This window comes from Dermacentor silvarum, chromosome 8 (genome assembly GCF_013339745.2).
Source record: "Dermacentor silvarum isolate Dsil-2018 chromosome 8, BIME_Dsil_1.4, whole genome shotgun sequence".
Classification (NCBI taxonomy): Eukaryota; Metazoa; Arthropoda; class Arachnida; order Ixodida; family Ixodidae; genus Dermacentor; species Dermacentor silvarum.
In genome coordinates, this window is record NC_051161.1 from 48713781 (window position 1) to 48739932 (window position 26152).

Consider the following 26152-nt stretch of genomic DNA (forward strand, 5'->3'; position numbering starts at 1 on the left):
TACCTCGGCCCACATGCGCTGGTGACTTTTCGTGCGGCTTATCCCGCAAGTTCAGGAATTCACCCTACCTCAAAGCAACACCTGATGCATTTCTGCATAGAATTCGCTCAATCCCGCACTCTACCTCACAATTTAATAGTGGTGCTGCGAACATAGTTCTGTTGAAGAGCGTATGTAAATAGACAATGTGTTGTTGCCGCTGTTAAATGCCGCTGTACGACCGTATCTGATATGTTTATACACCCACACGTGCGGGAAACCACTGCAATGGAACATTTATTACTCGGATCACCTCTCTGCTTCAGGTTCTGTGCCCGTAATTGCAAAATTGCGAAGCGCAAAATGCGAAAAAAGTGGTAGGTTTCAATAAGGCTATATTGTGCTTGTTTGCTTATTACAGTGCAATAAAATGGTAACGTGACTAAAAAAGTTGCCATCACAAAACTGAACTCTCTACGATAATCACGGTACCGAACTCTCTACTCTTTGCAATACCTTCGGTTTTGCTCACCAGGCTACGATCTACAGGTTGCGTACTATATCTCGCCTTTGTCCGTCGTACGCGTTGCGCTCTTCCTGTTTCTTCCATCCTCTGTATGTCTCTTTTCAGATGTTCAGGTTAACCATCTAATAGATACATAGATAGATACATAGATAGATAGATAGATAGATAGATAGATAGATAGATAGATAGATAGATAGATTGATAGATAGATAGATAGATAGATAGATAGATAGATAGATAGATAGATAGATAGATAGATAGATAGATAGATAGATAGATAGATAGATAGATAGATAGATAGATAGATAGATAGATGTCATGCTTAATAAGGTGATCATTCATAAGGAGCACTTAATGTTCTTTAATACCTTTAACTCATCACGTACCATTGGTCTTGAGCAAGCCCTTCAGCACAGAAGCAGCCAGTTTGTCTGTCAGCGCTAAATCGTCCTTGGATCCAGACGTGCAAACCCACCTGTAATAGTTTTTTTTTTTTCTTTTAATACGATTGCGACGTTTGATGTACGCACCATGTGCGTCCTAAGCGGCTTTAATAAGAATACTGCAAGAAATGATCGTCGAGGGTCATCCCGTCTTTACGCTCGAAAAACAACGGATTACTGGCAGCACTCCCTGTACAGTGTACTAAGTACGCCCTAGAAGACGTTACTGCCTGTGTGCATTCATAAGTTCACGTAGGAGTAAAAAGAAAAAAGAAAACGTTTACTGGGTGTTAGCCGCGGGACAAAGCCTACGAACCCTTAGCGTGTAAAAACCACAAAGTGCACCCTTTAGCATACTTTTTGGGTGCTCCTGGAATCGGTCGGCTTAAGGATGCTATTGGTTTGTCCCATGATTAATTCTCTTACCCCTAAGGGTGTAATCTATTTTACTGTGTCCTTGCTGAATGTAGTAAATTTGCTCCATCTTTTCTTCCCCAATGGAGCCCATTTACTTCATTTTTTTTTCTACCATTTCCTTTTCTCCTCCATACACAGTCGCCAACCGGAGAGTAATTCTGGTTTATTCTCTGCCTTTGATCTCTCTCTCCCTCTCTTTACTCTGCCTTTAAATGTTTGTTCTTCATCGCAAATATGGGAATTCTCGAATATAGAATCTTATGGAACGAGCTTTTACGCTCGCATTTAAATAGTTCATAATACTGTTTAGATTTTTTTGTACTTATTTGCAGGGTGCGGGGGGAAGTTTAACAGGTTGGGATGGCAGCAAGTCGATCAACTCGTTGGCTTGAGTTTTACAACTCGCGACTGGAATTCGGAAGTCTGCTGATTTTTTGTTTCTTCTTCTACGACGCTCGCCCTCAACAGCTGAGAGAGAGACAAAGCAAAAAAAAAAAAAAAGAAGAAGGCCTTTTTTTCTAACTGAGCGTAGCGCGACAGACGAGGACGGAGAAAAAAAAAACACCACGAGCGCTAGCCCCTACTTCATAATGAATCCATAGCGGCTCGCCCAAATGTCAACCTTACCACTCCTCTCGTCTTTATGCAATGGCGCAGAAACATACCTGAACGGTCCGAAGCCGAGGGAGAAGATGTCCCTGCAATACCAAAAGCAACATCGTTTCACGTCAGCTACTGCATACTTGATAGGATACAACAACAACGTCAGCTACTGCATCTACGGCGCCCAGGCTGACTCGGGCACAACTCACCCCATGATGTCCTGAACGTAGGACGGGTAACGGAACCTGATACCGTTGTGGCCAACGTCAGCACCTGCAAACGCGTAAATAGGCATGTTAACTTTTGCAAGGATCCGCGAGGAGCTTTCATGGGCAGTCTGCATTGCATCATTTCAAAAAGTACTGAAGGTCTGAAGGGGAAACATCACGCTTCAAAAACATAGTTACTTTTTTCATAGCTTCTTCGTGTGCTGTTTTATCACATAGCCGCTTTGATGAATTGTCCGTGATAATGAACCTGATCGCTGCGTTACATTATTGAGGAAGAAAAACGGGATGGTGTCGAATCATTTTACCCCTAAAATATACTGCGAAAATTCGTCTATCTGCCTTTTTTGTAATATCTTATCGTGGAAACCAAATGGTGTGTAAACAGATACTTTCACAGCGCCCAAGGAAATTCGTACAGCGCAAAACGCAAATCCTTCTCTCATCGTGATCACAGTGCCAATTTGCCAGAAATGCGTGGTTATACGAAATAAACGTTGCCTTATTAGAGGTTTCAATTCAACATTTTGTTCAATAACTAATACGTCCATTCATTCATACAATATTTGATTCGTTCCTTCGCTCATGTGATCATTCATTTGCTCTTTAATTCACCCCTAACTAAGGATTCAGCGCGAAAAAAGGACAGCATTCGACGAGAAGAGAAAAAATGGGACCAGTACTCAATTAATTTATTCATTCAGTCGTTCATAGTTTCATTCGTTCGTGCATTCATTCATTTTATCATTCATTGCTCCGACCATTCGTTTCTTCTTTCGATAATTCGCTTGTTCATTCATTCGACCATTTCTTTCGTCACTGTTCACTCCACTGCCTCGTCGATCTCACCTGCCCTGGATGCTTCGAGGAGGAAAGCGTTGCCGTAGTCCCAGAAGCACATGCCTCGCTTGGTCATCTTGTTGATCGCCGTCACGTGCCGCCGGAGGCTGTGTGTAGAAAGTGCAAGGAAACGCTAAGTTCAATTGCTATTCAATTGCTATTGCTCTACTAAAAAGTGCGAGATATTTCTACAAAAGAAAGTATGCAGTAACTCCACTGGAATTGTCTGAGTATGCGTAAGCATACCCCAAAAGTTAAAGTTGGTCCACGCCCAATTTTCAAGTTGACCCACCCCCAAACTTTAATTGGCCCACCCCAAAATTTCAAGTTGGGCCATTCCCGAATTTCAGTTGGCCCACCTCCAAACTTCAAGTTGGTCTACCCTCAAATTTCGAGTTGGCTCACCCCTAAATTTCAATTGGCCCACTCCTACTACAGGCTTCCCCGTGTATTTTCTATGGATACCTATGTATCCCTATGGGTTTTCCCGCTGATCATTTTTTCTTTGTTTTTTTGGTTTCGAGTGTTCCTTATCGCTTATAAAGCTAAAATCATCTACATTTACACTATTATAACAATTATATTTCCTAACTTCGCAAATTAAGCATTTTAGTGCAGATACACGGCATTACACTTTTCGCTGGCGGACAGATTTTGCTGGGGTACTCGCCAAAGAATGCTGACGCATTAAAAAAAGAAGTGACAGAGGAACAGTGCTGATCAAGCACCAAGAAGTTCGTGGATATGCCATGAAGTCCTCTACAGCGCAAAAAAAAAGAAATGTAAAAAATGAAATAAAAGAACAATAAAAGCAGATTCTCGACTTTCGGGGGTTGTTTTTTGTCGATGCAGAAATAGCAGCACTACTTAAGCGAACTTGTTAATTAGTAGTGTGGGGGTTCTCTTCTGCGCTATACCGCTTTTGTCCTCGAGTCAAGTTATGTTGGCCGAACCACTCCACATGGGCCAACGAAAACGTTTGTCTGTGGCCCTTGGCGCCAATTAGCCCAGCTCCATAGCGTGTTACTGCTTCGTCATCGTCTTTGTGTTTAACCATCACCACCATTCTCCATCCTTTTTTTTTACCGTTCCATTTTCCCAGTAGCGAGCAGAAGAGAGGGAAACTTATTTGAGAGCTGGGGGGCGGGGGTCCCTCTTGCGGCTTCTTTTCTCTTGTCCCATTGGTTGTGCGTCTCGACACGACCAGGCTCATCGCGCTCTCCTTACTTTTCTAGAAGCAACTAACTTCGGTTTCGCGTTTGTAGCTTAGTGTTGCTTTCAAGACCTCAGACACTATTTCTTCTATGTTAACATTGCTTAGTAGCGTGACCTGCAGTGACCGGCCCTACTGTGTGTCACCTGTACTGGGTGTGTTCTGCTTTATTCTTTTAGATTTGTCATCTTGCTCCTTCTTTCCGCTTTCGTCCCCATCTTCCTGTCGTTCATTGCTATGTTTCTGTCTCCTCCTTTCTGAAGAGCAGGCAGGCATTGTGCCCCTTCCGGTGGCAGTAGCCAGCCTGCTCCTGGCTTTCCCTCTCCTGTCAAGTGTATAGATAATTTCAAAACAAATAATGATAATAAATTATCTTGTCTATTTCCCGGTAAAAGAATATCGCACCGGACACAACGAGCCGCCATGTATAAAACTCTCGCTGAATACCACCATGTCAATATTACCTGCATCAACGTGTATCGCGCCGTAGTTTCGCCCCTTGGCAACCTTTAACACTGGCATTACTCTGGCCCTTGCGCCAGTCACCCAGAACTAACGAACACGCCGAACTCCGTTATCTCATGTCAAAAATACGCACAAACCATACGGAACTTGCACCGTGCAATTCATAAGAACCATACGTTGGAAGGTGTAGCCTAAACACCTATAATGAACGTCACCGTTCACCGAGCTTGTTTTGAAAAGCACCCGCAATTGTCACTGTATAATCCCATTTTACGTGTTAGTATTGGGTCACCGTTGTGATCGACCTCGTCGCTGTGGTTTAATCATTTGTACTGGCACCCTTCGGCCACTCGGTCCCAGAAGTTGTTCTTTCGTCAACGTCAAATAAAATTATGAGGTCTACATTCCCAATGCGACTATGGGGGTGTGAGGGGCGCCGTAGAGGATGACTCCGGGTTAATTTTGACCACCTAGGATTTTCTTTAACGTGCACCTTAATCTAAGTCACACGAGCGTTCTTGTATTCCGCCGTCATTGGAATGCGGCCGGGAATCGATCCCGCGGCTTCGCGCTCGGCAGCGCAACGCCGCAGCTACTATAACTTACCGCGGCACTGTAAAATAATTTACTCCCTTAAAAGTGAAAAAGGGTGTAAATGTGTCTATAACTTACACCCCAACACCCTTTATGGCTGCTAGGGTGTGGGTTTACACCTTAAAAGTGATAGAAGGTGCAAATGTGTGTAACTTACACCCCAACACCCTTTATGACTGCCAGGGTGAAAGTTTACACCTTAAAAGTGAAAAAGGTGTAAATATGTCTATAACTCACATCCAAACACTCTTTCTGGGTGTTAGGGTGTGAGTTATAAATACATTTACACACTTTTTCACTTTTAAGGGTGCAAATTATTTTACAGTGATAGCTGTTCATTCATGTTTTATAATCTCCCTGTTAAAAAAAAAACAAGATCAATGAACTTCAATATTAAATTATCTTTCTTTTACTTACTTCCCAGTATTTATTTATTTATTTATTTATTTATTTATTTATTTATTTATTATTTATTTATTTATTTATTTATTTATTTTGTTTATAGGTAGTGACCACCACACGCACTGACCTTTCTTGCACGAGCATCTTAAAGTTCCGGGGGTCGTCTCTCATCTTGGCGTTCGCCTCCTCGTAAGTCAGCTGCGAAGAAAGGGGAAAAAAAAAAAGAAAGAAAGACGAAGGAAATTAGAAAGGCGGGGGTGAAAATGCGGATGGTGCAACTGCGGGGCGTCCGATCATAAGTCAAGTGCGGACAGCCGAAATGCATGTGCCGCCGACGCGTAGTCTGCATGCGAAGAAGGCGCGTTAATGGAGTTCTCGGGAAATTCGCGCGTACGTTTCCTCGACAGAGCGTCACGTTTATTGTGCATTTCGTTTCGTTTTGGCTTTCTTTTTTTTTTTTTTCGTCCAACTTTATGTCTTGCTAGAAATGCGATTGTAAGAACACACGCCAAAACACGAACCCCGTCGCTAATATTTCTGGCAAATGTTCCGCGTTTCCCCGCGTGAAGAAACTAGCCTGACCATTGCTAAAAAAGCAACGTATACCGGGTGTTTTAGCGAATACGCCGAGTTATTCTTAAACACAGCTCGGTGTTGATGAACAGGCTTTTCTTTTTCCAACACATATCTGCGCCGGCGGACGTCAGCAAGGATGCGAATATTTCTTTAAATGAATTCACGAATGCGATAGGCGTTTCTTTTATGAGAAAGCCTTTCTTAAGTCATGCAATACATAACAACACGTATAACTCGGAATACCAACGGATTTCGTCGTAGATTTAGGAGATGGGAAAGAATGTATCAAAACTGGTCCGATCGCTGAGTAACTTATCAGGAGTGTATGGCTTGAGCAGTAACTTGATACAGTTCTGCAGTTGTAACTTATGCAACCTAGGATCATCAAATAAAATATTAGTAGGAAAAAACACAATGATTAAATAACAAGTCTCTGAGAAACAGCACAATGCCCGATGTTCTTCGGTGCGAATAGTGTGTCGCCGAAAAAGACTAACGTCTTCGTTTGTGACATCCTTCTTTTTAGTGGTTGATTAGGTTCTCGCTGAAACAACAAGCTCACTTTATTCTAGCGTCGAGCCAAATAAAGGGGCCATGCGAGCTGATGTATTTTTGCACGACGCGCGCATTATGTGCTATATGCTGTAAAAAAGGTACGAATAATGACGGCAGCTCATGGCAGGTCATCTTAAGTTAGCAACACGTCGTACTATCATTTCTGCGCACCACGACAATCATCTGCTCGAAAAAAGCGAAACAAGCTCGAAAGTCTTAGGATAGGATAGGAATAAACTTTATTTGTCCAGCGGCTAAGGCTGTTGGTGCCCGGGGCTAGGCTGTCCATCGCCGGAGAAAAATCTTTCGAGATCCTCGGCAATGGCCCTGGCCCGCTGGACGGCCCACTCCTGGTCCTCGGGTGCCTCGCTGAGGAGGGCGGCTTGCCATCTCTCAGGGAGGTGCCCCGCTTCAGAGGGTCCTGCTGTTATCTTCCCCCTTCCTCTTGGTCCTTCTTCTTCAGGGCGTTGACATTGGCAAAGTATATGGGCCATATCAGCCCGTTCGTGCTCGCACCACGGGCAGCCGGGCGACGGGTGCAGCGCGGGCCACAGGCGGTGCAGGTGATAGGGGTTGGTGAAAGTGCCCGTCTGCAACCGCCTCAGGTCGACTGCCTCTGGTGGGCAGAATGTCGGTGCTGGACGATCACGTGTTCAATAATTTTTTTTTCTGAAGCTTCATGCGCACCGCGATACCACTTGCACGAGCAGGCCAATTTTCAAAATCGAATAAGCGTCATTCGAGCGAAGGAAGGGATTAAGGCACGTCGCTGGTGGTATGAGCGTGTGCTACGGTTGGTGACAACCTAAGAATCCAGGACAAGCTCCGCCCACAAGGCCTCAGTGAGCCTGGTTTCTTTTTGTCTTCGCGTTCGAAAACATAGTTCCCGAGAGGCGCCGATACATTCAACAAAAGCTGTATCTCACACAGCTACGCAACTATATATTTCAAAGAAACGAAGTCAGTGCATTATATCTAAATGCACATTGGAAGTACTGGGGTTCTACGTGCCAAAACCACGATATGATTATGAGGCACGCCGTACTGGGCGACTCCGGGTTAATTTTAACCACCTGGGGTTCCTTAACGTGCATCCAATGCACGGCACACGGGTGTTTTTGCATTTCGTCCCCATCGAAATGCGGCCGCCGCGGCCGGGATTCGATCCCACAACCTCGGGTAAATCCAGATTATTTACGGTCAAGAAAACGTCTGGTCTGTAGAGTTCCGAAATGGCAGAAAGTGGTCGAGCCTGATAGCAGTATAAGGAATGATAAGTTCTATATATATTTTTTTAATAGTGTAACCATTCATGCTTGTTTTCAGTCATAAATATATGCGCTGGCGGCACCTCAGCTTATAGAACGATAATAGTTATAGAACATAACACTCATTTCTGCTCGTACTAAATCGTACTAACACATTCAAATGCCGTTTTTTTTTTTTTTTTTTTCATGTGCAATAGAGCTTTCGAATTCCCTACCGGTAACATTCGTTCACTATCACTAAATGATTTTATAGCTACCACTGGTAAGCACCTCGCTGACATGTGAAGCGCTTCTGTTAATCATTCAATTTTGTTGTGTATGTCTGCATTTTTAATGCATAATGTATAGTATTGTACGTATAATGTTCCCACTCCTGCTATAGCCCTTTATTGGGCTGCAGTATATGTAAATAAATAAATACTGTAATCATAAACCACGAACTTAAAGATTGATCATAAAGGTTTTCTCGTTTGTCTAGTTACTAAAAAAGAAGTAGAAAAGAGAAAAATAACACCAGCCCTTCCCCTGTCGACAAAATGGGCGTAAGCGAAGCTTGTCGTGTGTGTATCTGACGTTCGTCAGGGTAACGTAAAGTTCACGACATGTCACGGTAATAAAACATGAACGTTTATTAAATGTATACATCGAGGGAAGGAAAAGTAAAAAGCAACGGAAGGAAAAGTTGCACGAAACAAGAGTACAAGGAAAGGGAACGAAAAGTACTAGTAGGAAAGGGAAGGGCTGGTGATTTTCTTTCTTTCTTTCTCTCCCCCTTCTTCTATCTCAATTTCTCTTTCTATCTCTTTCTCTTCCGCTTTCTATCTTTCATTCTCTCTCTCTTTCTTTCCTTCTCTCTCTCTCTCTCTCTCTCTCTCTCTCTCTTTCTTTCTCACTTTTTTTCCTTCTCTCTTTCTCTCGCTCTCTTTTTATTTATTTCTTTCTTGTCCCAGGTATGTGCCATTGAGCTTGGACCCTTTCTGCACAATCACCAGGATCGGCCCACTTTTCAGCGGGACACCACCACCACCATCGCCGCCGAAACTTGTGAGCCTATAAAGCTGCGCTTAAAAACATGCGCTCGAAATTTCCCGGCACGTCTCCGTCAAGGGCTCTTTTCAAGCAGCCCCCGTTTAAGAGCTTGAATTCTAAGCCAAACGATGTTGCGAACCGTCGTAGGTGCGCCTTCGGTCCCCAGAGGGCGTAGGCCTCGCGCTCAGCTCGCATTCTTAGCTTGGCGCTCGTCGTACGGCTGGCTGCGCGTCGTTTTGTTGAGGCGCGCACGTAACCCAAACATAACAGTTTTTCCTCGCGGTCGTTCCACAGTTCGAAGACACAGCGTGCGAGCTTCCGCTCACGCGGTCGCGTGGCGTAAATCATTCCACCGAGCACTTCATCATTGTGCCAACGACGATTTACGTCTCGTTCTCGTCTAGCAAACTCTCTCTCCGAAAACCTCGTGCTTCTTTTTGTCTTTCTTGCTTCTTCGGCTCTCTCGTTTCCTTCGCAGCTTGCTATTTTCGTTCCGTTCGCTGTTCAATCTATCTCTCTCACTCTCTTTTCATCTTCCGCCAGCCATTGTTGTGCAGGCACCGCGACGCGACCATCTGCGCACGCGCGCGCGTACGCGGGTCTTTCCTGCATTCCTGGCGCGCAAAATATTGTTCTTTTCCTTCTTCCCCCATTGTCAGCGCCGGCTCGTCTGTCTCGAAGGAGGCACGTAGTGTGTCGGTATGAAGCCACGCTTGTGCGTTGAAGCTGAGCAGCCTAGTGGCGCCGTCTAGCGTCGAAGCCCTGTTCTGTATCGCGCCGGTCGGTGCGCAAGCCTAAAACGTCAGTCTTTGCCGAGTGCATGCGGACGGCGATGTTAGGAATGTGTGTGAATCGAAGCTTTGAGATCTGCGTGCTTTCAGCCTCAAAATTAGTTCTTTGAGGCTTCGACTAGGGCTTGTTGTTATGACATCGTTGTGTTTACTGCGCTATACTGTTACACACAGGACAAAGAGAGATTGATACACATGTGCACAAGTGTATGAGTTTATGCATATGTGTGTCAGTATCTTTTTGTCCTTTATGAAACTGTATAGCGCAGTAAACAGAACGAACTCGAAATCAGCATGAAAAAGTAATGGTAGCCATGGTGGTAAATAGCGTGGGCTCCTGCAGGAGTGTACTTACATGTTCTTTTGCTCTTTTATCCTTGACAATGCTACACCAGGGGCCCTGCACTTGTGCACTTTTGAAGTCTGGACTGGTTGGCTGGTTGATAGGGTTTAACGTTCAAAACCATTATCCCTGTTGTTGTTGTTGTCGTCGTCGTCGTCGTCGTCTTTATCATTGTTGTTGTTGTTGTTGTTGTTGTTGTTGTTGTTGTTGTTGTTGTTGTTGTTGTTGTTGTTGTTGTTGTTGTTGTTGTTGTTGTTGTTGTTGTTGTTGTTGTTTAATTATCCGTGGTCACAGCGGATTGTGGTTGTCGCGGACCAGGATATCGAAGCCATGACTTTCTTTCTCAATACCACAACGCCTTAGCCACTGACGTCAAAGTTTGATCTGTGCCCGTGGCGACGCTATAAATGCACGGGAAGCCAAGCTCTAAGTCTCCGAGTCCTGCATGCATTCAGCGTCGCAGTTAGCGCGTAGGCGCAATGGTAAAGACACTGACGTAGATTGAGTTTCGGCCCCTCCAGAGGGCGCGCATGCACAAGGCGATGACAGCGCTACCTACTGAACTCGCTGACGTCAACTTACACCCTTCTGACACCCCGACTGCCTTTATAGTGTTTGTTTGTTTAGCTTCCCTTGTTTGTACTCGTCCTCGGTCTCACCGTACTCTACCAGTTTAGAACATTATAAAGGAAATCCGGTTGTGGTTTGACTAACTGCCTGTCACAGTTAATTTGATGTCTCTATCTGGGGACGTCTCGTTGAACTCGGCACTGTCCTCTCACCGTCTTGTACCATGCATGTACACGCCTTTAATCACTGACCTGCACGGGGTAGTATCCGCCGTTGAAAGGGTTGTGGCAGGACGTCTGGTCTGAGCCCAGGTCCGCCAGGAGTTCGCCCGTGGTCTCCGCCTCCGTCGCCAAGCGTTCCCTGGAGGGAAGGAGGTTGAATAATTTATTAACGCGCCCCCTACCAGATAGATATTCGTGTCTCAAAATGCCACTTCATCACACTAACCAACCAACTCAAGAAGACGTTAGACGCACATGCAAATGAAGTACCCCGGATCGAGTCGTCGCCTGTTCAGAAGCAACAGTATGACATCTCAGTAAGAGCCTCCTGGAGTATTTCCCTCTTTTTTATAAAAGTTTACGAAATCCCAACCGTGCTATCGCCCACCAGTTGCCATTACTGACTTCATAGTGCGTGATTTTGTCACAAGCTGCTGTATGTTTTCAAAAACACTTCCTGCATTATTTAAAAATAAAAAGAAGAAATCTTCGTGCAAACGCGTACACAGGACCAAGCAACAGAAACCATGTTGAAGTGAAGAATTTAAAATACGCATTCCTGTTCGAATCTCAAGCAGATAAGGCAGACTAAGAAGAACGCGCAAGTGAGTCAGACGACAGCACGTGAGAGACAAGAAGAAATATTTGTTAAAAAGAAGATGAATACGATAAAATAAACCAGCCCAGACTTTATCATTATGCTGCCAAGAAGCTGCAAGACAATATTTCATATGGGAGCAGCTGCTAAAATTATCAACATAAAAATAAAGCCTCGACACTTAGTTGAATGACTTACCAAAGAGCGACGATGTTACCCAGGTATCCGATGCTCACGGACTCCTTCGCTGCTTTGGCTTTCCTGGAAGAACAGCATATGTTTGCTCGAGCTTCCGCGTAGTCGCAAATCCCCTCCTATCAATAGGTCAACTTTTGTTGATTGAATAATTGGGTTTAACGTTTTAAAACGATACGTGATGCTGTGGAGGGCTCCGGATAAACTTTTTGCCACCTACAATTGGCCCGTTAACACTCACCCAAAATAATACCTGTAAAATCTCCCAAAATTTTTCGTAACCTTTACAAATTCGGGATCGTTTCACGATCTTTACGAGTGCAGCGTCGAGTTTTACGTGAAAATTGTGTTCGCGACAAAAGTTTCGCTCGTCGTTCTTCGAGCCTCCCGTTCGGAGTTTTCCTATGGCGAAAGCGTGCAAGAGGGGAGCTTGTTTCGAGCATGTTGGAACAGACAAGTTCCTGAAGCCGATGAAATCTGCAACAGCACAGTCGCTGAAAGAGTTAACGTGGTATAAAATAACAGTGCGTTGCTTGTCAGTGTCGACTGTTCCAGCTTTGCTGCAGCTTGGGTGCTGCGTCTAAAGCTACACTATCGTCAATAAAGTGCGCACGTATTCCACAAAAGGCGTGTCCTCAAGGCAAACTTTAAATGAATACGCGGTAGTATGCGTCAGGAAGTGATCAGTCGAGAGAATAAATGTAAATGTAAATGTAAAATAATACATGTATGCTTCAGAAAGAATAGGAGATAATAAGGTCTGTTAGAGTTCGATCGGGTTATAGTTAATGTGTTGATTAGTGAACTAATCGATTTTAGCAAGACGAAGCTGGTTTCTTGAACAAGCGCGTGCGTGCGTGCGTGCGTGCGTGTGTGCGTGCGTGCGTGCGTGCGTGCGTGTGTGTGTGCGTGTGTGTGTGTGCGTGTGTGTGTGTGTGTGTGTGTGTGTGTGTGTGTGTGTGTGTGTGTGCGTGTGCGCGTGTGCGCGTGCGCGTGTGCGCGCGTGTGTGTGTGTGTGTGTGTGTGTGTGTGTGTGTGTGTGTGTGTGTGTGTGTGTGTGTGTGTGTGTGTGTGTGTGTGTGTGTGTGTGTACGCTCTGGTTTTGTTCCCGTTTACATACCTTATTCTTTTGATAAGCTCTTCGATATCCTCGATGACTTCATCCACCCATCCCTGGTGGTGACGTTTGTACGTCGCCTCTCGGGACATCTGAGGAATCAATAAAGGAAACAATATTTATTTATTTATTTATTTATTTATTTATTTATTTATTTATTTATTTATTTATTTATTTATTTATTTATTTATTTATTTATTTATTTATTACTCGAAGTGATCAACAGTGTCGAAACACTGACTCCAGTCAGAGGCACTCCTCGTTCGACCTCTTTTGATAATTTTGGGAGATCATGCATGTCAATTAATCGTGGCCGTCAAGAATCACTCGTAAGCGCCAGCCGCAGGTGTTGCTCTGAGGATGCGAGCGAGAAAGCCCCGTATTTTAGGCATGTTATACTCTTCCCTAGCATCCATGTCTGGCTTATCTGGCCCTTGCGCCAATAAAAACCACAAATTATTATCATCCATGACTGGCCTCAACAATCCGTGCGTATGCAGTGTTTGTTCTGTCCAGTTGACGATAGAAACAGACGAATACATTCGTTCATTATTATTTCCAGTTAATGGCAGTTATCCACCAGGAACAAGTGGATATCTATGAGGGAGGACAAATGGGCGCGTATCTAAAGAATAAAAGAATATTTTCGAAAGTGAATCGTATATAGTCAAGATAAAAACCAATATACTACTTGTATGCAGACGCAATTACCATGCTTGTTTTTTCTAAACTCCGGCAGGCAATATTACGGCGAAAGATAAATTTCCAGGTATGGTGAATAACGTACCTCTGCGATTACTCCGATGCCGCTTGCGATCACCGCTGCCTTCGCCTGGGCACCGCTCATTCCACCGAGACCAGATGACACGAACACCTGAAAATTTAGACGAGCAGTTTCGCATGGTGCTTGGACTTTGGTTTTGGCATAGTTGGCGTGATCTTCATTGAACCGGTTGTAGTTTGTGCATTATCTTCTCTCTTTTTTCATATTTAACTTCCCGGCGCTGTATCTGCTAGCACCTAAGTGGTTTCTTTGAATAACTCCCAGTGGAGAAAAATGCTGGCAAGAACGTTCTAAACCTGGCACTATACCTGCAACGTTAACAACGTAGCCGCAACTACCATGCCAGCCCTGCAATTGCAATCACCGTTAGACTGAACGTCAGTTTTGAATCTGTGGCACGTTAGAAAGGCGGGCTCATCTCGATCCTTTTTCGTCTTCCCACGAAGTACGGCCCCATTCATTCTCGTAATTTCAGAGCTCACGTAGCATATACATGTATAGTTCATGCGTTGTCGTATGCGTAATAACGAGTGACATTGATTCTGAACGCTCCACACGTGCTATCAGCACAGTAAGGTGAGGGCCGGTACCAAGAGTACATTGGTTGTTGTTGTTGTTGTTGTTGTTGTTGTTGTTGTTGTTGTTGTTGTTGTTGTTGTTGTTGTGTTGTTGTTGTTGTTGTTGTTGTGTTGTTGTTGTTGTTGTTGTTGTTGTTGTTGTTGTTGTTGTTGTTGTTGTTGTTGTTGTTGTTGTTGTTGTTGTTGTTGTTGTTGTTGGTTTCGACCACCTGGGGTGTTGTTGAGCGTTGCCATCATGCGGCTTGTTGTTGTTGCGCATTGTTGTTGTGCGGCCGCCACATGCCCAAAACTTGTTGCAAGCCTTGACAAACACCGTGACAGTGCAGACATTGTTGGAAGCGCCCAGGAATTGTTGTAGCACCGGTGTTGTTGTTGTTGTTGTTGAACCCCCCCAACCCCCCCCCCCCCCCCTTGTTGTTTCGCATTTTAACTAGCTCGCGCTGAAATGGTTTCTGTCATGGAGAAAAATGCGGCAAGAACGTCTAAACATTATCTTCGGCCGGCAAGCCCTGCAATTGCACATTAGACTATACTGACAGCATCTCGCCTTTTTCGCCACGAAGTGCAATTCTCGTAATTTCAGAGCTAAATATACGTATATTTCATGCGTTGTCGTACTTAACGAGTGACTATTCTGAAACGTTCCCAGTAAGGTGAGGGCGTACCAAGTAGCCATTCTAGCTCGCGCTTCTGTCAGCGGCCGGGCACACATCTATACTGACAGCAGCGCCACTGCAATACTAAACGGATTTGCTAAAACGTTCCCACGTGTAGCCAAAGCGTCACCGCTGTATCTTCACTTACTTTTCCTCGGAGATCTTCGAGCTTGAGGTACTTGCGTCCAGCGTTCATCACGGTGATCTGGAATAGTTACAAAATAGTTCAGAAAGCGTTCTCTGGGAGTAGTGTTTGAATCGATTCGATAGAACGACCTTCAAATTTACAATTCTGCAACGAACAAGTAGTGTGTTGTTTGAACACTGTACCGTTGTTCCGTGCACGATACCCTGCGGCCCGATGTAGCAGTAGCTACCAGCGGTCATCTGCCCGTACCTGGAAACGCAACGGAATGTCATTGTCAAGGCGTTCGTTCTGTAAGAGACGCACTGTGCAACAGCGGGTCCTTAGAAGACTAAAGCTGTTATACGCGTTATCTTGCAAGCGTACTGTTGATAGTAGATTGAGCGATAGCTGCGCATGCCTGCGTACGCGATGTCACAGCTCGTACGGCAGTTGGAGCACGATCAAACTTAATCCGCCACAGGGGCGGGCCCAAGGTATAGGTTCAGTAGTGGGGTCCGGTTTGCCTGGGCGCCCCACCCTCCTCTGGATGCGCAGCCAATTATTGTTATATAAGTGTGTCACTTCGGCCGCGTTTGTGGCTTTCAACAGGACCGCCAGCGACAGTGACCGCATACATCTCGCAATTTCGACTATATATATATATATATATATATATATATATATATATTGTGATCAATATTGGCGGCACTAAGTGTCTTACTCGTCCGCTCTTTGGAACCTACTGTCTATCTCTGACATCCGTGGGAAACAGCTCGGGTGTCGCTACATTAATTTTTTTTTCGGTTTTATGAAAGAAGTGCAGACATTTGTACATTTTTATTTCAATTTTTTTTTACCTTGGAGTTCACGAAGGTAAAAGGAGTAGTCATTTCCGGTTCAAGGACTCCTATGTTTATCTTCATCTCAATAACAAAACGGCATTTCGTAGAACATAAGAAAAATGAAAACTTAGCCGAGAGATTTCATTTAAAAAGCATTGAATGTTGTCGACTCCATTATGGAGAACTGGCATTAACTCCCACACTGTTAGAAAATTGACACCCCTTAAGGTTTATTAAGGTTTACACCCCTTACGGTTATTTGCACCCATTAAGGTCCCCCAACAAGAATCGTCAGCTGTCTTGCCTGCGTTTCCTTTCTTTAAATGCTCGGCACCCGGTATTTTCAGGACGCGAGCGGTGTGTGCACATCCACCGTTACAAGGAAAATACTGAGGTTTGAACAGCGCCAATAAAACAAGGACACGAAGAAACAAGTACCACAGACAGCGCTTGTCTGCGGTATTTATTTCTTCATGTCCTTATTTTATTCGCGCTCTTCAAACCTCAGTTCTAAATATGAACTAGCTAGCCCTCATCAAGACCTTACTGAAGGAAAGTACCGAGCGCAGAGTGTTAAATTAAAAAAAAATAGTGCACTCAACATGAATGACGATCGTTGCTGGGGGTCAAGTTAAGACTCAGATGGTGAATTTCTTTCTTCGAGTGCATACTATTCTACTCGGTTTTCCTTTTGAGAGTTGCACACCTTGGGAGTATCCAGTATGTTTACTCTCAGTAGGTGTACTTTATCGGAGAGCACGATAATATTCACAAAGAGAGTTCAATGAAGGACAAGCGGTTATTCTTGAATAAAGTAGTTCCAACATTCGCTTTGTCCATAGATGGTTACATCTTCCAGGCCTCAGTTAAGGAAGCCTGCCGACGGCGCTTAGTTGTTCAAAAACTATCGCTTACATGGTGACTCCCATGGCGAACATGCGGTCGTAGTCCTCGTGGGACGAGTGATTCGGTATAACCATGCCGTTGGTGATGACCACTCGGGGGCTGGGCCGGGATGACGGGAACAGGCCGAGAGGGTGGCCCGAGTACATGACCAGCGTCTGCGACTCGTCCATCTTGGACAGGTAGTTCATCACCAGCCAGAACTGCAAGTACGGCAAGTCGGCAAACGCGCAAGGATCAGTAAATGAAAGGCGACTGACTGAACGTATAGCTAAACACGCTATGCAGATTTGAAGTGTAGAAGAGGAACTGAATTTTGGACTAGTTGGCATAGATTGATGGCGGTTAATTAGGAGCCAAGAAAGAACGCAACAGGGGTAGATGTATTATGTGGGGCAGACGGATATAGGTGTATACATAGTAGATTAATGTAGCACGCTATTGGTGCAAACAAGAAAGCCAGACGCCAGACGCCACGTTGTTATACAATGGCAAACAGCCACATCTCCCATTGTATAACAACGTAGGTATGTTGTTTCGGCGCAATAGCTAGCGAGGTTAGGTGATAGGTTATGGAAACATACCATATTAAAATATTTTCAATGACTAAGTTGATTGTGACAGCTGTTCTTCGGTTTTACTGTCCGCCAAAGAGGTAGACCTCTTGGAAGGCACGCGAAAAGCTTTGCTGTATATATACCTCTGTCTGCGTTCATGCGCATGCGTGATTTTGTTGACGGTTCTTTGTAATCATTTATTTGTGTGGTTTTAGCAAGGTCTTTCAGTTGCGAGTAGGGCTGTACGTTGTCTGTCCTCCTAGTTGTGTTTTTGTTTGGCGCCTAAGACACAATGATGAAAAAAAATTAATACAATCTTGGAGTCTGTTAAGGTACTCGCTATGTTTCTTCTATAGACGGACACGAAAAAAAAATATTTATAGCGCTAGTGGCTTTCAGCTGTATAAGATTATTTGCTCTTGTAATAGCTTTAGGTTATCTTAGCTCCACTATGGCTCCCTCGAGGCCGGAGAGCCTCGCGCACAAACCTACCTGTGCCCAGTTGGAAAAGACTTGTCCGTTGCCGCCATAGGTGATCAGTTCCTCTGGAAACTGAGCCACCTGAGGGTCTAGGTTGTTCATGATCATAAGCATCACGGCGGCGGCCTGCTTCGACTTTGCGGGGTACTCGTCGATTGGGTACGCCCTGTGATCGAAACGGAGAAAAAGCACGTGCGTCAGACGTTCCGTTTTCGCTCTACCATATGGTTATCTTATTTTCCATATATGTATTGAGTAGTCGTCACAGAACTTATTTGTATATGAGGACGCACAGTAATACGTTGAACACCACAGATGAGCTCATTTGTATTTGTTGTAAGTATAGTGCTGATGCACGGCGGAAAGCGCGCGCTTGTGTGTGTGTGTGTGTGTGTGTGTGTGTGTGTGTGTGTGTGTGTGTGTGTGTGTGTGTGTGTGTGTGTGTGTGTGTGTGTGTGTGTGTGTGTGTGTGTGTGTGTGTGTGTGTGTGTGTGTGTGTGTGTGTACGTGTGTGTGTGTGTGTGTGTGTGTGTGTGTGTGTGTGTGTGTGTGTGTGTGTGTGTGTGTGTGTGTGTGTGTGTGTGTGTGTGTGTGTGTGTGTGTGTGTGTGTGTGTGTGTGTGTGTTTGTGTGTGTGTGTGCGCGCGCGTGCGCGTGCGTGAGTGAGTGAGTGAGTGAGTGAGTGAGTGAGTGAGTGAGTGAGTGAGTGAGTGAGTGAGTGCGAACGTGCGTGCGCGCGTGCATGCGTGAGTGCGTGTGCATGCGTGCGTATGCGTGCGTGCGTGTGTGTGTGTGTGAGGGATGGTGGAGTGTGCGTGTGTGTGTAGCCACCTAACACTTCCTGTCCTTTGCCTCATCTTAGCGTTCTTTGAACCTGCAACATGCAAGTGAGAACGTCACTCACTTCTATTGGTTATGCTGTTCTCCTGTTGAACAATCTTGCTCATCGAACTTTTCTTCTTTACAAGAACACACAAAGAAAATTACCGACCTTGAACACAAATACGGTGTTCCCTTTCAACATTGGATGACCCTGTATACCCTAATGCAGAGCATTTCGCAGCGTGAAAGTCGCGGAGACACCTAAATATCTACAAGCGTTTTCAGCTGTGTTTGAAATTCACTGGCGAAGTGATCACACGGGGAAATTACATGGTGCACATGTCAGTACTGCAGCGCAGGTATTTGCCGCGAAATTTTTATTTTGTCCTGGCTTTCCTTTTCTTTCCTTCTTTCTTTCTTCCTTTCTTTCTTTCTTTCTTTCTTTTCTTTCTTTCTTTTCTTTTTTTCCTTTTTTGCATATCTCAAAATTTTTGCATTCGTGGGTTTATCGATCTGCATATGTGCGTGCACGCCATCCTTCCTTTCTCAGTTTGTATAGTCTATATATTTGCTTCTTTAGTGCTATTACATTTCGCCCTCCTCTTGCTGTCTTTCTTTTTTCCCCTCACTTTACATATGCGATTCCTAAGCTAATATTTCCGAATATTCAGCTATTTCTTAGCCAAAAGTCCCGTACTCTCACAGTTAATAGACGACCACAACGTCGGTGCTTCCATGCATCCCCCAAGCAAAGCTTTGGGATGATGGATCGTCGCGCGGTGCTATTTGTCATTTTCACTTGCACCAATCTGTCCGCGCCACGGCTGCGGTGACCAAGATCCCCCCCCCCCCCCTCATAACGGACCAACGGTACGCGTGTAACAGACTTTCTATGAGGGATCGCAGCAACCGAGCCGCGCACGTTGCTCCTGCCTCGAGTATAGAGAAGCGAGTTTGGCGAGCTAGTTTTATAACCACAAGCGCTAAATGGAGAAGTTAAGGAAAGACAAGCCACCGAGCCATTAAGTTATACTGTGTGCTAACAAGAATTGTGGTTTTGGCAGAAGGTAATATCTTGTTCTCTGAGTTTTGTTCTTTTCACCTCCACAAGGGATTCACGTTCTCTTCTCCGCTTCACGTTGTAATTTCGCGTTCCCTGTGATATGACGGATGTGCTAGGCTTGGCGCTTCAGTACATGTTATTGTCAAGAAAAAAAGAGACTTGAACGGGAATTTAGAAATCTGATTAAGCGAAGCCTCTTGACATTGTTGATCTGATTTAAAATTTCCTGTGTACGTGAAAAGTGCTATGGTCCGGAATGCTGCAAGCAAACCAGCACGAATTAACACTGCCTGCATTAGCTTCGCCACAGTACACTGTAGCCTAGTGGCAAAGTTAGCCCTGAAGCATGGCGGCAAAGTGGTGTGACTAGGTCGTGCCACCGTGCTGCATCCTTCGACGAATGCGTTGTTTGCGCGTCGGAGCTTTCACTCTCTTGAATGTATCGCTCGAGTAGGCGTAACTCACTCGATTTCGAGATGAATTTAACAAGAAATCAACTTTGTTGTTCTGTTTCGTTATGCACCCTGACACGGAGATTCTTGAGAGAAGCCTTTATGTGAATTGAGAGATGGAGAGTGGGTGGAGGAGGCCTGGAATGCGAAAGAATGCGAGTACGAATACGAAAGAATGCGAAAGGACTACAAATAAACGCAAGCAGGGTGTGGCGTAAAGGTCCCTTTGGGTACCCAAAGCCGTCTGCGTACGCAATATTTAAAGCTAAGACTCACTTGTTAGACCCACACCGGTTCATACACGGTGTATGCTGCGTATAACGGTATGGCACAGGAATACAAAGTAACAGTTGAATCTCCTTGTTCCCATCACTCATATACCGGTATGTTAATTGCCTCTGTATTTACGTTCTGAACTGCGGAATGGTAATAGAGATGCTGACACTTACACGCGCCGTGTAACTTCTGCAGAAAATGATAGTGTTGTTTCGTTGTAGTGACATTTCACATTCATTTTAAACTATGCGATATAGTTTAGTCGATTTATATAAGTGACATTCTATTCATAACGAGTTGTGGAACAAAATCTGTTTGAAAACAGGCGTGCGTCGTTATCGTTCATTTTTTTTTTCCTTTCTTTCTTTTTTTTTTTTGCATGACAATGATGTAGTGTACACTTTGCTATGTTACTTACTACTGGGATCAACATTCGATTACTTACTTCATGGCAATGCTGGGAACGAAGCGGTACATGTAGATGTGGCCGTAATCCGATAGCTCTCGCACGAACTCCGGCGCTAGCTGGGCGTGGAGCCTCGCAGGAAAGTACCGCAGCGCATTCTTGATGGCGGTCTGAAAAAAAAAATAATAACAGAAGGCAAAATATAACGCGTCTTTGAGCTAGGCCGCTGCTCTTTAAAGTTAATGGATCATGCAGTGGTACCTGAAGTATGCCTAGGCTTAATCTCATATCAACATAATTTTCTAATACGAGAGCATTATATGGCTCTCGAGGCGGAGAATCCGGCGTTGGCGTGACCACGATGGTCACGTGTCCAAGTGAGCCACGATGGTCCAAGTGAGTCAATCGAGGCAGTTGATGACGTCAATTAAGGCACAGTTAATTAGGGCAGGTTTAATTTTAATTAGGGATAGAGTTAAGAAGCTTGTCCTTCACTTTGAATAGGCAGTGCTTTTCCGCCAAGTGCATCTTCAATAGAGTAATGTTACCAGCTTAGAACAATCCAGTCTGTCTTTTTTTGCGTCCGCTTAACAAGCAGATTTCTTAATTTCTTTTAAGTTATTATCTGCAGGCCTTCCAGGGGAAGAGGCAAGAAAGATTCGCTTTAAAAAAAAAGAAAAACTGGCCAATGCTTAATTTAAGGACGGCCTAGGCGCGAACGCATGTTCATACATTGTATAGCATACAATATATATATATATATATATATATATATATATATATATATATATATATATATATATATATATGCAGATAAACGCATTGCATGCGCATGCGTTCGCGCCCTTCCGGCTGTCATTAAGATTTACCAACTCTCCCAGCAACAAGTGTTGTTAATACTAAACTTGTTCTTCGAGTGAGGAGACAGTTCCTCTTCCCGTACGAAGCACGGTGTTCCGCACCGTTGAAGGTCAAATAAACTGCACAAATGTGTCCTCTATACCTCTGTTACAACTTCCTGGTTTTTTGTTTCGACTTAGATTCTCTTTTTTTTTCTCCATTACACTTACACAGTATAGTTCACCGCATGTGCAGCGTGTGTTCCTTCGAGGGGTGCGGGTATATACCGTAAAATAACTTACACCCTTAAGCTGAAATAAGAGTGTAAATAAGGGCGTAACTCACACTCTTACGCCCGAAATGTGCAGCGTGTGTTCCTTCGAGGGGTGTGGGTATATACCGTAAAATAACTTACACCCTTAAACTGAAATAAGGGTGTAAATAAGGGTGTAACTCACACTCTTACGCCCGAAATGTGCAGCGTGTGTTCCTTCGAGGGGTGTGGGTATATACCGTAAAATAACTTACACCCTTAAACTGAAATAAGGGTGTAACTCACACTCTTACGCTCGAAATGGGTGTAAGCGTGGGACCTATAGACACATTTACGCCCTTATTCACTCTTCAGGGTGTAAATTATTTCCAGTGTATGCGATGTTTCGAACACGATTCATAAACTTTTGTTACGAATCAAAGTACATCCGATTCGAGGATTCTATATTTGATTTCTTCGAACGTTCAGTTGTGACCGAATATCGCAGGGTAAGCTACTATTATCGGCGCCCGCATGATATGACACAAAAAAAGTTATTAGAATTAAATTGTGGGGTTTTACGTGCCAAAACCACAATACATTGAGGTACGCCGTAGTGGGGGACTCCGGATTAATTTTGACCACCTGGGGTTCTTTAACGTGCACCAAATGCACGGTACAGGGGCGTTCTTGTATTTCGCATCGAAATGCGGCCGCCGCGGCCGGGATTCAAACCCGCGACCTCGCGCTTTGCAGCGCAACCTCGAAGCCACTAAGCAACCACGGCGGGTGTTACGAAAAACAGCCTATGCAAAATTTTTCGCCAGCTGCTGATGAAGACCGCTGATCATTCGCTGTTTGCTTATTAGACATGTAGCCATGGCTGTACAGGCTTGCAAATCGCATTATGTGTGCAGAATAAAAGTTTATGTTAACTCACTCTTTCTTTACTCCCTCTCTTTGTATGCTTCTTTTTCTCACTTAAAATCAGAAAAAAATCATGCAGCATTCAAATCGATATGAAAAGGCTGTACTTCTTTCTCGAGTTTTTGTATTCGGTATGAATCGAAAATTTTGCTGTTTGGAAGCCCCTATATAGTAGCGTCTCACAATGTCAAATGAATGTCGCAGTGTCAAGTAACTCTGTAGATTCTTTCACTTTTTGCTCATTCACAGGTTGCCCGGCTGAACGGAATTGCAAATACCATCGCATACATTGAAGGAAGCAAATATTATCATTTTTGTGCATTAGAACCTTAGCTTTACTGCCGTTGCTTTCGTGCTTCTTTTGATACATTTAGAAAAAGAAAGATATTCATTATGCTACTGGCTATTTCAAGCCCGTACAATTTTAAAACCAGTTATTTAGTTGATCCGAGAAAATTTCACTCTTCTTACACCCATAGTCTAGCATCTCACAAATGACAGATGAATGTCACGAGGTCACGACCTTGCTTTGTGTATACTCTGAGGTCAGCAGAACAGTCATTTGCTCATTCACGTAATTTATTCATTCACTCATTTATGCTGGAGATAAATGTAAATAGCACTGCGTGTCTTGACGGAAACGAACTATAACTTCTTTCACGTAGTTCAATTTTACTTTTTATTGCACTTGCTCACGTGCGTCATTTTTTTTTCTATTTCTAGAATAACAAAACTTTACGTTATTCAAGTGGATATTACAAGCCTGTATTTGTCCAACTGTTCTATTTCATTCGAGAATCAATGTTTATTCATGTCGCAAAGTACACGAAGAAGTGAGAAATGAAAGCCACCGTTTAGGCAACTTGATGGGTTCTCACCACCGTAACGCGAGCAGCAGTTACAAACAGTAAATATGAAATTAACAAAAGGCAGTGAACATAGTTTTGAAGATATGTAGGTATGGGAGGAATAGCTATAGAGCGCTGCGGAATTTATAGGAAAAAAATTGCTCTTAGAACACCCCTAGTCGCGCAGTATCACGAACCCTTACAAAAATATTTATTGGGGTCCTTTTGTGTTCCTATTGAGTTTCTGTTGCTTTGAATAGAATTCCTCATCCGGTACAATTGAATATCATGCATTACTTCTGTAAAGAAACGAACGACAAACGAATGCCACGAGGTCACGACCTACCTCTGTCTCCTCTGCGGTGAGCGGAACGTTCCTGTCCGGAGCGTGGGCCAATGCCGGGTTTCTCGCCCTGGGCGGAGGCAGTGGGTCCAGGGGCAATCCAGAGCAGATCTCTTTCAGCGTGCTCATCGTTTTTTTTTTTCGATCTCAACGGCTAATGAATTCAAGTTCTAACGCGCGCAACGACGTCGAGACGCCCCTTTTTGCCTGCGGTCACAGCGGTCTTCGGTGGGGGCGAGAGGACGAAGTTTGCGAGGCGACGGAGAACGGCCTGTGCCTTGCCTGGCTAATCTCTCGTTTTTACCAGCCGACTCGTGTCTCCGAACCGTTATCTCCTCAAACCGCGGCCTTCCCCACCGCACCGACCGTCGCCGACCTGCCATATACGGATGGTGAAACAATTTCCGTCTAGACAAAGTGCTGGCCCACGGCGCTAACAGTTCGTTCCTGCGAAGCTCGCAGAACCGCGTAGACATCCAAGTGGGCCCTTATAGAAAAGAAATATTGTTACGTGCGGAAGAATGTCGACAAGACAGGGCCTTTACAGACTGTTTAGGAGAGCAGGCCCGTGAAAGAACAAGGTTGAGACCAGCTCGCGCTGAGTGCTGAAGTGAGTGGCACCTAACTCTGCTCCCTGCGGTGGACGATCTCTCTGGCGTCGGATTTATTTATTTATTTATTTATTTATTTATTTATTTATTTATTTATTTATTTATTTATTTATTTATTTATTTATTTATTTATTTATTTATCCCTCATGTGCCCCTACTAAGGGGTACATATATAAGGGGTGGGCTTGCTAAGCACGAGGTTGCGGGATCGAATCCCGGCCACGGCGGCCGCTTTTCGATGCGAACGATATGCGAAAACATCGGTGTACTTAGATTTACGTGCAAGTTAAAGAACCCCATGTGGCTCAAATTATTCCCGAGTCCCCCACTACCGCGTGCCTCATAATCAGATCGTGGTTTTGGCACGTAAACCTCCATATTCTTTTTATTTTTTTTTTTTGACTAGCGGAGAAAGATGTCTTCGATAGCTGCACTGAAATGCGCTGCTCTAAAGTCGCGCACATAATTCTTGGGCAAGATCATTCCAGTTCTTTGCTTGCTGGACAAAGAATGACCGAAGATGTGAAGAATTGCACACGAGCGGTAGATATGGCGATTTTCTGGCGATGGATGCGCGAAGAGTAGTGATGGACGATCGCAATTGCAGTTATTAGCAGACGACTGATAGAGTTTGTAGCATACTAAAATGAAAGCCTCGCAATTTTGACGTTTTATACCTGAATAGTGGAAGTTGGCTCGCACCTTAGCACGAACACGTTGCTGTAGAAGGGATAATTGTCATAAAATAAATCTGGCTGCACGGTTTCGAATAGATTCGAGTGAAGTAGAGTAGTAGCTAGCCAGATTATAGCAATATACCTAAAGACGCTATATTGATGTTGGATAGAAATGTAGACGACTTTCCGTTTTCCTGGGTTTGCCCACAGTTTGGGTTATATCTTTCGCTACGCTGCTTTTTTTATTGCGCTTTTTTTTTTTTTTTGTCACGCGAGAATGCGCGATGTCAGATAAAGCTTGATTATTTAACGTGGTGTAGTAACTTTCCAGGAAGACAGGCCCGTCGCGTATTAGTTTGTAGGCGTGTGTTCTATAGAATTTACCTCGTCGTCGTTTTGTGTCACCGTCGCCGCCATGTCAAAGCGCGGCTAGCAAAAAAAGGATTTCTGTTGGCATATATCTGTACGAGGCCAAATAGAAACTAGTTATTTTAGGGTCCCTCGAATAGGAGTGGGGACTCCATCCGAGTCACGAGGGCCCCGCTGTCATACTTACACGCCAGTCAGGACGACATTCTTTGACCTTTCGTTAGTCATCTGGTCTTGATTTGTTTATTCATTCCTGGCTTTCTTTTTCTTCACCTGTGTTCTTATCCACGTCATTTCCTCTCAATCAACTCATCTGAAGTAGCAAGCTCTGCATATGCCAGGGCTGATATCTCCAGCTTCCATTAAA

General features: G+C 44.3%; 1 protein-coding gene across 1 annotated transcript in view; it reads right to left on the reverse strand.

The window, feature by feature from the left end:
- Positions 1-24434, reverse strand: part of LOC119461170 (urocanate hydratase) — a 33671-nt gene extending 9237 nt beyond the window's left edge. Inside the window, exons 1-15 of the mRNA XM_037722391.2 lie at positions 24132-24434; positions 20957-21087; positions 17912-18065; positions 16875-17065; positions 15321-15387; positions 15139-15195; positions 13760-13846; positions 12976-13064; positions 11859-11921; positions 11093-11201; positions 5837-5907; positions 3045-3142; positions 2178-2241; positions 2031-2063; positions 892-980 (exon numbers count right to left, since the gene is read on the reverse strand). Coding sequence (XP_037578319.1) covers positions 892-980; positions 2031-2063; positions 2178-2241; positions 3045-3142; positions 5837-5907; positions 11093-11201; positions 11859-11921; positions 12976-13064; positions 13760-13846; positions 15139-15195; positions 15321-15387; positions 16875-17065; positions 17912-18065; positions 20957-21087; positions 24132-24257 — 1429 coding nt within the window. The 5' untranslated portion in view covers positions 24258-24434. The remainder of the gene's footprint in view (positions 1-891; positions 981-2030; positions 2064-2177; positions 2242-3044; positions 3143-5836; positions 5908-11092; positions 11202-11858; positions 11922-12975; positions 13065-13759; positions 13847-15138; positions 15196-15320; positions 15388-16874; positions 17066-17911; positions 18066-20956; positions 21088-24131) is intronic.
- Positions 24435-26152: the final 1718 nt, after the last annotated feature.